Consider the following 12,097-nt stretch of genomic DNA (forward strand, 5'->3'; position numbering starts at 1 on the left):
ATAGTTAGAAAAATCTGCTTTTGAAAGGATGATTTTACGTTCACTCATTTGCTGTATGAAATGTAAATCATTAGATTTGAGGGGTTTTGAAGGTGTTCTTTGAGTTTAAAATTCCTATTTTTTTGCAAATACATCTAATCAAATGGTAGAATTTAGCAAATTGACCATGTTTTAAGATTTAATTTCTAGCTTCAGCAAGCAAGTGGCACTTAAAATTCATATAATTAATGAAATGGGAAGCAACGAGAGTGTTGTTTGTTCATGTAGAGGATGGAGGGCTTATATGAGTGAGCAATAATTCTAAGTAGCCAGATAATAAACCAGGGCTCTGAGTGATATACTTGGCTGACAACATATTAAGGTGTGTTAAGTAGAACCTTGCAAGGAAATGTGGATAACTTTATGCAGTAGTTTTAAAAGTATAGTGTTTATTAATGCAATCCTAGAATGAGATACACAAAGGAACACATCAAAGATCAAAATTCACAGTCCACTAACTTTAGTTTATGCATAAATTGGCCCATTTTCATGCAAAATTAGAAAACATGTCTAATTTCCTCTATAAACAATAATAAAGAAGTTGTCAAAATTTGAAATTAAAAAATATATATTTGACTGAACAAAAAGCATCGTCATTTAGGATCATTAAAAAGGAAAATTGGAGTGTAGGAATTTTGACAAAGCTCAATTGTTGCACAAAAATCATTAACAAAGTCGTAGTTGAAAAAGTACCTAAATAGAAGCCACCAAATATCGACCTCTCACACTGATAGAAGTTGAAAGATTTTCCTTGAAAGTTATCATCAAAGTGCTCTAACAATCCACCTGATAAAACAAATTAATTTTGAGAGGAATCTGCATTTTTATTAAGCCAATTCATGAATTTTAAACGCTTAGAGAACCCATTTTATAACTAACAAGCCCAAAATAAATATCTTCTTAGAATCCTACAATATTTGGTTAAAAATTGCATGTTCCGATTAAACTATATAGAAACTGATTTCTGGTTAAAAATTGCATGTTCCAATTCAACTATATAGAAATCGATTTTTGGATCATCCTACAAGATTTGGTTAACCGAGTCTTTTTAGGTCTATATTTATCTTTATTAACCTAGGTTAAATATGATACATCTACTCTCTTAACCGGGTCATCAGAAGACCGCCGATTTATGTGACCAAACTATCTAAGGTGACTCTCTCTAATCTTATCTGCCACTGGAGCTACTCCAACTTTTTCACGTACTGCCTCTAAAAGTAAAGTCACTCATCCACCTGAGCATCCTCATCTCTACAACAATTAATATTATGCTTCTCTTTTAATGGCCAACATTCTACGCCATAAAGCATTGCAGATTTAACCACCATCCTATAGAATTTTCTCTTAAGTTTGAGTGCAAGCCTGATGCATTCCTCCACTTCATCCATCAAATTTGAATTCTACTAATAATATTCCCATCTATTACACCATCACTCTGAACAATAGACCCAATACATCTAAAATGTGTACTCTTATTAATGTTCAAAATTAGAAACCCCATCTATTACTACTAAAATTATATTCCATGTATTCGGTTTTAGATCTACTCAAATGAAAATATTTAGACTCTAAGGTTGACCTACATAATTCAAGTTTACCTTCAACTCCCTCGTTAGTCTTATCAACAAGAAAGAATATCATCAACAAAACACATACACCAGGGAACATCCTCTTGTAAATCTCTAGTAAGAATATCCATGACTAAAGCAAAAAGATATGGGCTTAAGGCTGATCCTTGTTGTAATTCTAAATAAAATTGGAGAATACTTGGTCAAACCACCTCATGTTTGAACACAAGTAATAGCTTCAACATACATATCTCTAATGACTTGAATATAAGCATTATTAACCCATTTCTTTTTTAGAACTATCCATAGCACTTCTGTTGGAACTTTATCATAAGCTTTTTCTAAATCAATAAATACCATATAAATATCTTCATTTTTCTCTCTATACTTCTCCATCAAACATCTCAGTAAATGTATGGCTTCCATAGGAGACCTACTCGGCAATCCTTTTTCTTTTGCGTGTGAAGGAACTTTCTTGCAGATTAGTCCTTTGGGATACCTGGGTCAAGACATATCTTCATTGTGCCATTTATCATAATATGCATGGCATAGTTTTAGACTCAGATTTTGACTTTGTAGCTTCCAAGTAAGATCCTTTCTCACATTAAAATTGATTATATCTATAATTTAAGATTATCAAATCCTCATAAATAACAAATAGCATAAATTATATCAAAATTGTGTGTCATAACAATAATACGTCCAATTTAAAAATAATTCCAAAGAAAGTTCACGTCACTATAGAAGTTATGGATAATTTTTTAGATAATCTCAAAATCAAGTCCATATGGAGTTGAGAAAAAAAAAAACAAAATAAAAGAATCTAATGATTCAAAATTGGAGACAAGAATGGAATCTATAAGGAGTAAAGATTACCAAAAAAATCATAGAGAACATGTGAAAAAGCAGTGCTTTTGGTTTGTTGAGGCTACGTGAAGAGCTATCATAAACTGTTCATATTTGTAAGCCATGTGGATGAGAAAAATAAGGCAATGAGACACGAAGGAGAAAACTTGAAATCTTGCAGAATGTCAAGACACATTTTCTCCTTCATGCCCTCATAGATGCTCAAGGTCAAGGTGAAAATTTGTTCAAAGTGAACAATGTGCGTGTTCTTGGTCTTGGTCTTTAATTCTTCAAGTGAAATAGTGATGTGAAACTACTAGGAGTTACGATTAGAAATTAGAAAGAAAGTTGGTTAAAGTATTGCTCATTTAAATTTAATGCTAGCACATAAAAGTGAGTTAAGAATTTTGAAATTTTTAATTTGTTTAGGCCAAAGACGTGCAATAGAAAATAACCAAGACAATTCTTTCAAAGTTCAAGGTGATTTAAATGCAAAGTACAATTAACAAAATCCAACGCTTAACAATGAGAGGTTCACCTCAAGGGCCGTCTCACTCAATTATTTGTAGGCTTTTAGCGGAGAAAGATGACCCATATGATGAAGGATATTACCACTAGAGAGAAGGCGCCGAAGAACTTCGTTGGTGGAGAGGTAGCCGGTGGAGATGGAGGTAGTGGGTGGCCGACGATGCTCCAATCGTAGTTTGAAAGTTGGCGGTCGATGACGCTTGCAAGAGTAGGGACAACTTGCTCCAAATAATCTCCAACGGTGGCTTCGTCTTCAAATCCCATGTCAAAAAATGGAGATCTTAGGATGTTAAGGCTTCCGTCGGCGTTGAATACAAGGCCCCACTCAAATTCGTGATCCGCCATGCATGCTTGACGTTGGAAAGAACTCCAACATTAAGAGGGGAAAAGAGGTGGAGAGAGTAGAGCAATTATGGTATGCGAGGACGTCAGAGGAAGAGGAGGGGGCGGCGGGATTCCCAAGGAGAGAGGGTGAGGCTGGCGGGTGCAAGTGGGAAAAGGCTAGGGTTTGGAGAAATTATGTTTAGAACTTATGGAGGAGATTAATCAAAATCTGAAATTTAATTTCAGTTTTGAGTAAATTTGGAGGGAATTGACTTGAATTTTGAATTTCAAATCAATGGAATTAAAGCCTTGATTGGGGAATTAATGGGGGAGTTAAGGAGGGGGAGGCCGGCGATTTCAAGAGAGGAGAGGGAGGAGTTTTAAAACAAATCCTGAAATAAATTTCAGGATTTGAAATTTTGGGAGGGAGTTTTATTTGAAATTAATTTTTAATTTCAAATGGGTGAGGGATTAATGTGGCAATTAAGGAGGGGGGGAAGCCTAGTGAGGCCGGCAGCATCAAGAGGGAGAGGGAAAGGGTGGGAGCAAATTACGAACCTTCCAAATTTGCTTGTTTGCATGAGAAGGTTTGATTATGAAATCCACTTCGATTCAAATTTCGAATTGATTTGAATTTGAAAACTTCCCATGGCTTTGACAAATTTGGAAATTTTTGAACTCAAATAATTTTGTATTTTCAAAATTTGAACAAGTGGGGAATGGGGAAGAGGGCCGACGGTGGAGGAGGTGGGGTGGTTGGCGGCCAAGAGGGGATTAGGGATGGCGGGTTGGGGAAAGGAAGGGGATCGGGATGATGGGGATAGACCACGAGTCACGAATTCTTCCAATGACTGGCGGGTATTGCTTTTCGCCCTCACCTTGACCCTCGTTCTCCTCTCTAGTGCGCCACAAGAAGAAGAAGAAGAAAAAGATGACAAAACAAGATTTCATTCAAAATATTCATTAACCTCCATACAACATATGAGACCACTATATATAGGTCTCAACTCATGAAAAAAAAATTAAGTACGAAATTGCCCTCTGGGCTACAATAACAAAGCAACTCCCCACAGGGGTAAAAATGGAAAAACTGAAAATACTAAATAATACATCATGAGATCTGAATCAAAAGTAGAGGCGCTGAATCGTGGCCGTCGATCTACGATTCCGCCGTCGATAAACATGTCGGTAGCGTCTGTCGATGTCCTCATCAAATAGTCTTCTTCCTCGTTTTCTTTTCAAACAAACTAGTCGATCTTGAGCTTCGTGAATCGAACTAGGAAGGAGTCAAATGATCAAATTGCAAGCACTTCACATGCTCAAGTGGTGCGCAACTTGCACTTTGATTTTTTCTGCACACATGAGTAGCCAGCAATATGCAAGCTCGCTGTGTCTCCTTCTGATGTGAAACGTACATGCAATGATGAATAGTTTAAGGCAATTGCACGCTTAATGTTAGAAGCCACAATAATTATATCTTTATATTGATTTTAATTGACAAAATAAAATACAAAGAGCAGTAAGACAAGCTTAGGCTAAATCACATGCATAGGAGTTAAGATCGTAATATAGCCAATTTAATCTAACATTGTATACATGAATGATTTCCAACAATAAATCCCAATGCTAACAATAAAATTAGGCAGTATTCAAGAATCCCTCACTCAACTCTCTAGTTATCTAAGCTTTAGCGGGGAAGAATTAGCATGATCGTTGTGAATCAAAATATAACAACGATTGAGAAATAAACTAAGAAGATAAGTGAATTGGAGGAAGCGTTTACCCAAAGAAGGGGAGTTACGATATTCTGGTGTGGTCGATTATGAGCTTGGGGAAGAGTGGACAGCAACTTCACTTCACGATGGTGATCAGAGTCCTTCTGGACAGCGGGAAAGCCATAGAAGGTCACCAAAATGGCTGGACAGCAGCTAGGGACGTCTTAGACAGCTGCCATAAAGGTCAAGACAGCAGTTTGGCACTTGAAATAATTCTGGACAGCAACTTCGCAGACCTGGACAGCAGTTCCGGCACTTGGAAATTAGGACAGCAAATTGTATGGCTTAGAAAAGCCTTGGACAACATGTAACGGATTGCTGGATAGTAGGCAGGAGAGGAATTGTTGACAATATTGTTGGCCACAATTTTCTGGACAGCAAATTCCTATCATCAAATCCCTGGACAGCCGTGAGAGCAGTTTTAGTAGGCTAGGGTTTGAACTTTGAATGGGGTGATTAAGTCGGCTAAGGGAGTGGGGTTTGGCCGTGGGTGGGAGGGGAAAGGTGGGCCGGATTAGGAGAGGGTTGAAGTATAGAGGCCTAGGTTAAATATTTGAAGTTAATTCTTAGATTTAGAGGGAGGGAAACTTTAATTTGAAATTCAAATTAATTCCCAAATGGTGGCTTGATTGGGGTGGCAGCCAAGGGAGGTTTAATGGGGATTTAATGAGGGTCTAGGTGGCGAATTGGAGAGAGAAAGGGGCTAGAGAGGAGGTCAGCCACATAGGATGAAGTTTGAGGTATTTTCATTTAAAGTGTGGGCCCAGGAAGGATTTAATTTAGGAGTGCCATTAAATCTGAAATTGATTTCAGATTTTATTGTGTTTATGAGGTTTCCTAATATACGTTATTCATATGGAAAGCTTTAGAATTCAAATTTGAATTTGAATCCAAATGAAACAACTTTTCCAAATTAATAGGGACGTTTGTTGAATATAAAAAAAAGAGAAGCAGAACAAAAAAATTAAACCCAAACAACCGCCTCTGTTGACCTACTTCGCCAAAACGACGCATTGCTTTCCACGATAACTGCTGCTTCATGTTAAAAGGAAGAAAGTTAGAACGAAAAAACTTAACTTACGCTTGCTCATTCGCTCCGACTCCGACTCCAATATTGTTGTTCGACTTCGTTGCTTCACAGAGGCGTCTAGGGTTCGCCTTTCATCTTCTGTTTTGGTCGTTATTGTTCGGCTTTGTTTATTCGCAGGAGGCAAAGAGATTGCACGCACCGCTCCGCTCCATCGTCATTGTTCGGCTTCGGTTCGAAGAGGTCGCACGCGCCAGCCCCCCGTGGCCGTCCGACTTCGTTCCTTCATAGGCAGTGTAAAGATTGCGCGCGTTGCTTCTGTTTCTCCTCCGTGGTTGTCCCGACTTTGCTCCTTCGACAACTTTCCCTTCCTGTTGGATCGAAAGAAATGACATTTTGATCGGAAATAACAATAGGAGCTCCCTGTTGTGAAGGTAACTTTTTACCTTCACGCACTTCTTTGGTCAAATCCCACAAATTCGTCAAAATGAGGGATTTACCCGTCGCCCGAATTTAATGTGTGCACAAAGCCCGTTTGGTTGGATTTAGTGTAAATCTGACTTAAATCTCGTTGAGGTGTATCGATTGCACGCGTTGCTACTATGGCCTATTCCTGGTTATTGGACTGTGCTCCTCTGAATCCGACCCATGCCCGATTGGGCTCCCTCTTTGTTATATTATATATTATAAATTATAATATGATAATATAACATTATATAATATTATATTATATTATATAATGTTAAAAATAATATAATATTGGATATATAATAAAAAAATGAAGGAGAAAGAATGGAGAATTTTGATTTTCAAACAGATGTCGAAGACCCGCGCCATCGATCTTAGATCTGGGCGGATGGTTTTAAAATTTGAAGACTTGCGCCGTTGATTTTTAATCCGGGCAGATGGTTTTAAATTAAAAGTCCCCAGGCCATCGTATCTTAGATCCGGCCGTGATAGTTTTAATTCAAAGACCCCACACAGTCGATCTTAGATCCTTGCGGGATAGTTCAAAATTGAAGACTCTACGTTGTCGACCTTAGGTCCTGGTAGGAAGAAATTACGGCAGTGATGTCCCGATTTCTCCCTCGGTGGGGAGGAGACGTCGGGAGGTTGTCGAAATTTCCTGAAAATTTGCTTTGAAATAATTTGAGAAATGAGTGAATTTTAATTAGTTATTTTCAATTAAAATTAATGAAAATTAATTAATTGAACGAATTAATTGATTGAAACTAATTAAACTAAAGCTAATTAAAATTTCTTAATTTAAATCAATTAATTGGCAAATTCAATTAAATTGGTTATCCGAGAGCATTTAAAAAAACTGAGAGTATTAAAATAGGAGAGCTTTTGTAAAGTCGAATGTTTTAAAAATCTAAAGTAATTTAAATATAAAAAGAAATTTAAAATCTGAGTTAAAATTTGAACGCATTTTTATTAATCAATTGGAGTAATTTTTAAAATAAAATGCAATAAATAAAATGAAGAGGGGGAATAATGTTTTTCCATTATTTGATATATACAGGCTCTCAAACTCTCCAAAATCCTCTTCAAATAATAACTCTCAAACAAATTGTACAAGTTCTTCAAATAAATATACTCTCCATCCCTCAGTAATATCCTCAACCACTTTGCTCTTCCTGAACTGCTGTAAGTACCATGTACCTTCAAACAAGCAAATAAGAATCAGTGCATCAAAAATAAATTAAATTAATGTTGGAACATGGTAAATCTTGTTACTATAGGCATAAAAGAGTACTGAAAAGCAAGGAAAGCTAAATACGAAAAAAGCTAGTAAAGTAGCAGTGCCAGAAAAACAGGTAGAGTAGTGGACTACTATAGTAGGAAAGAGACTACGAGCACAGAACCGCTAAAACACTAACGCAAGTGTCAAACCTCTCAAAACACTACTGTCCACTCAAACAATCAAATTCAAACCACTGGGCAGCCTTGTTTATAAGAACTTGGCTGTAAGACCCATTACTCGGCAACTTTTGTAGGAAAGTCATAAGCCCGACCTTAGTGAAAAGTTTTAAGTAAAAATTAACCTAACTCCTAATCCCAAATTAAAACCCTCGGTCACTTCTAATAGAAGTCGTAAGTCCGACCTATGAAGGAAATGGTTAGGTGATAACACAAACCTAGACCCCTCACCCGGGCATCCTAGTCTATAGGGCTTAGTTGTAATACCCACAACTCGGGTCACTTAGCTTATAGGGCTAGGTCTTAAGACCCATCTTTAGGCAACTTCTAAGGAAGTACTAAGACCTACCCAATTAAAATCTTCGGGCTACCCTTAGCAGAGGTCGTAAGTCCCTATCTAAATTTAATCATACGAAATAACTTTTGTTGAAAAATCAAGGCAAAAGCCTCAAGAAAGAATTTCATCTTTAAATAATATTTTGAAATATAATAATTATGATTCCTATGTTGAAAGCATGTGGAATTTCTATCGTAGGATTTCCTACCCAAGTAATTAAAGTCTTTGGGCATCATGGTCTAAAGGATTAAGTTGTAAGATCCGCTTTTCAGACTACTTCCTAAGGGAAGCCATAAGTCCTACCCAAATAATTTAAAACCTCCGGGCATCCTAGCCTATAGGGTTAGGTTGTAAAACCCATCCTTGGGCAACTCATAAATTGAGCAGTAAGCTCCATTCCAAATTAAATTCCCGAGCTACTTTCTATGAAAGCCGTAAATCCCAATCTAAATTTAAATTCCTGGTATATTTCCTAAAGAAACCACAAGACCCACTCCAAACCAAATCCCTAGGATACTTCTAAATGAAGTTATAAATCCCAAACTAAATAAATCTTTGGGTATTCTAATAGATGTAAACCCCAAAACACCTAACAAAATTAAAACCCACATTTAACTACTTCAGTCTACTCGGGATCCCTGAGAGGAGTCAACCCATGGCTGCTAATCAGATTCCCTGGATACTACTATCAATGATTTTTAATGTTGGTATACTGAAATCTACGCTATATTCAGGACGACGGAACCATGAGATCGTGATTGGGTTTACCTCCATCTTTCCACTATTGAGACTAAAAATACCTAAAATTATTTCATCCTTAATCGAAAGTTCTCTCTTACGTGTTAAGAGGGTAATTAACTATGAGTGCTTGCGCTCATAAGAAGTAAGGACCCTAGATCTTTAAACCCTGACATTACCCTCAGGGGAAATCTGGTTAAATACAATCTGACTTAAGGGAAATGGAATCCTACGGCTGCAAAACGGGATTATAGTGCATTCGTGCCTTCGTGCCATTTTTCTTGAGCCAACAAAAACAAATTAGAGCGGATGTCCTCATCACCTTCCTTCTTATTTGAAGCAAACATTATTGCGCACTTTTAATAACATTGGGCAATTGATAATGATGTTTCGAATGGGTTTTGATGTTTCTCTTAGGAAATATCCTTCAACTTCCATTCTTGTTACAAAAACAACTACAACATCAAGCCTTTGTCCCACTATATGGGGTTGGCTACATGAATCTTTTCTCGTCATCGTGCCCCGTTAAAAGTCAAATAACAACAACTTTCATTCTTGTTAAGTTAAATATTTTTGTGAAAGTTTTTATGATGATTTCAAGCATGTCTTAGGAATCAACTATGAAAAAATCATCATATATGACTTCTGTACATTGCTTAATCTTTTACTTCATCAATTGTTTGTTATTTCTGTCTTATGATCACCATACCATTAGAGTGAACATATATATATAATTTTTTTCATTTTAGTTAGTCAGTTAGAGTGAACATAAATTGTGTAGATTCATAATGGACTTAACTAAGCCTTTGCTTCTCAAACATATTACATTCATCTCATTTTGTTATGCCTTTTACATTCTATTCCTATACATTTCCTTAATCCAATTGTCAAAACTAAATGGACTTACAATTCCTAGATATTTTGCATGAATCAAGTGTTGAGATTGTATTTTCACCTTGTGCAGAGATTGTGGATGGAGAAACAATTTTAGCCAGTCTCCTGCGTGCATGGATCCATGTGTAGTTTGCTTGGAAGGAAAATGCACAGTATATGCAGAAGGTTTAAATCTTTTATGCACTGATAATTCACTTCTCTTAGATAACTTCTATTAAGTTTCACTTCTGGTGAAGCCATTAGAATTGAATACTTAACTATCATAACTATCTAGACTTGATTTATCCTTTGATTTCTCCTTTTATTCATCATTATTTCGGTTTTTATAGGTTGTGGTCACGAGTTCTGCACCAAATGCGCATTATATCTATGCTCCACCAACCAAACAACAACTGTCATACAAGGCCCTCCGGGTTGTATTGCTTGTCCTCTATGTCGCAAGGCCATTGTCGTGTTCGTAAAGCTCGATATAGCAAAGTTGGGAAAGGAGCTCACAAAAATGAGCCTATTGTCATCAACTTGCTCAACTGACATAGAATACAGAAACTCGATCACCGCTCGGTCGCACAAGTCCAACCGCCACTTCGCTTGCATCCCATTATTAGCTTCTTCCTCCCTTCGATTCCTTGGCTTCGAAAGATTACCATCTTTGAAGCTTAACTCTGTCCTTTGCAAAGGCAACCCCGATAAAATACATAGTCTTGTAAGGAATAGAAGATTGCAACAATCAACTTCTCATATTAAGAGACATAAGAAGTCTTTTTCATGGTTTGTCAATCTCAACAAATATGTCACTGCTTGTGGCAGCAACTAATACTTAAATTTTGCATGGAATAATAATGTTTCTGATATTGTGTGACTAGTGATTACTTGCAAGCTTGGTAATCTAAGTGCTAAAATGTATATTTGATTTCCAACTTGAAAGTAGTCCACCATTTGTGTAGGTTTTTTAATCAATATGTTCGAAAAGTTTGATCTATCTCAAAATAGCAGATGCATTAATTGCAACTTCCATGGCTGATGTAAAGTGAGTATTTGGCTGAATTTTGTCACAATATTTTTATTTCTCATACATTTTTGAATATTACTTGATTCTTTAACCGATGTGAATCGACATGACAGCCTTGTGTATGAACCAGCACATCGACATGATAGCCTCATGTATGAACCAGCTGTCGAAGATAATGACACGGTTGCCGATGATAAGAGCTGCATCAGCATTGTATCTGTTATAAGACCATGAAGGAATTAGATGGGTAATGTATATACATACATGCTTTCTAAGGAACATTATTATGTATAGTATAAATCAATACAAATAGAACAGTATGTTGATATCTGTATAGTGTAACTTTAGTTTGTTATGTTTGCTCATATGCAAAAACATTTGGATTGCACTTATGAGCTCCATCAATTGTTTGTGCTGGATTCAAATTTATTTATGGATTATATCAGAATTTTATAAGAATGATAAGATAGAAAGGAAAATAGAGAGAGAAAGATAGAAAAAAAAATAGTATAGAATGAATAGTTCTACTGAATAGATCAACAATTTGGCAGTTAGGGTTTAGGTAAAGATCAAAATAAAGATGACGCCGAGATTAGCGTAGATTCAACCATTGTTATGATTAATGTTTCTCCAAATCTTTTATAGGCGAATACTTTGCAGTGTATAGGGGATGTTACTCTTCATAGTTTTGTCCAAAAAGATTATCCTCTTCTTGAGGTAAAGATCAAAATAAAGAAGTCTGACATTAGTGCTAATAATGCAGCTCATCTTGGTCTGTTGGTTGGGAGCTTTAGCTATCAATTAAGAGGTTTTGGGTTCCAGTCTTGTGTATGTGATGTATGTTTAAATTTATCTTAATTGACCTAAATGTCAACCTCTTGTTGACCACTATTGATAAAACTGGAATTAGAAGATATCTCTATTTTTTATGTTACTTTGACAAGATCTCTAGACAAAGTAATAGATATAATTGAAGGGAAATTTTATGATATTGCAATAGTTAGGGTTGGTGATCGAATTCCAATGGCTTTTTAAGAAGTCGATTTAGCGGCTACAGTTATTATAATACAGAGAATCAAAAAGCAATTT

At 36.3% G+C, this 12,097-nt stretch overlaps 1 protein-coding gene across 2 annotated transcripts in view; it reads left to right on the top strand.

Annotated features, from left to right (window-relative positions):
* Positions 1-11,409, top strand: part of LOC110107988 (probable E3 ubiquitin-protein ligase XBOS32) — a 29,209-nt gene extending 17,800 nt beyond the window's left edge. The window contains exons 9-12 of one of the 2 annotated variants that reach the window (XM_020838465.2): positions 10,070-10,164; positions 10,329-10,767; positions 10,944-11,026; positions 11,122-11,409. In XM_020838465.2, the coding sequence (XP_020694124.1) occupies positions 10,070-10,164; positions 10,329-10,767; positions 10,944-10,974 (565 nt within the window). In that variant the 3' untranslated portion in view covers positions 10,975-11,026; positions 11,122-11,409. Of the gene's footprint in view, positions 1-10,069; positions 10,165-10,328; positions 11,027-11,121 lie in introns of both variants that reach the window. The other variant, XM_028697174.1, reaches the window with a different exon arrangement.
* Positions 11,410-12,097: the final 688 nt, after the last annotated feature.

This window comes from Dendrobium catenatum, unplaced genomic scaffold (genome assembly GCF_001605985.2).
Source record: "Dendrobium catenatum unplaced genomic scaffold, ASM160598v2 fragScaff_scaffold_889, whole genome shotgun sequence".
In the NCBI taxonomy this organism is placed as follows: Eukaryota; Viridiplantae; Streptophyta; class Magnoliopsida; order Asparagales; family Orchidaceae; genus Dendrobium; species Dendrobium catenatum.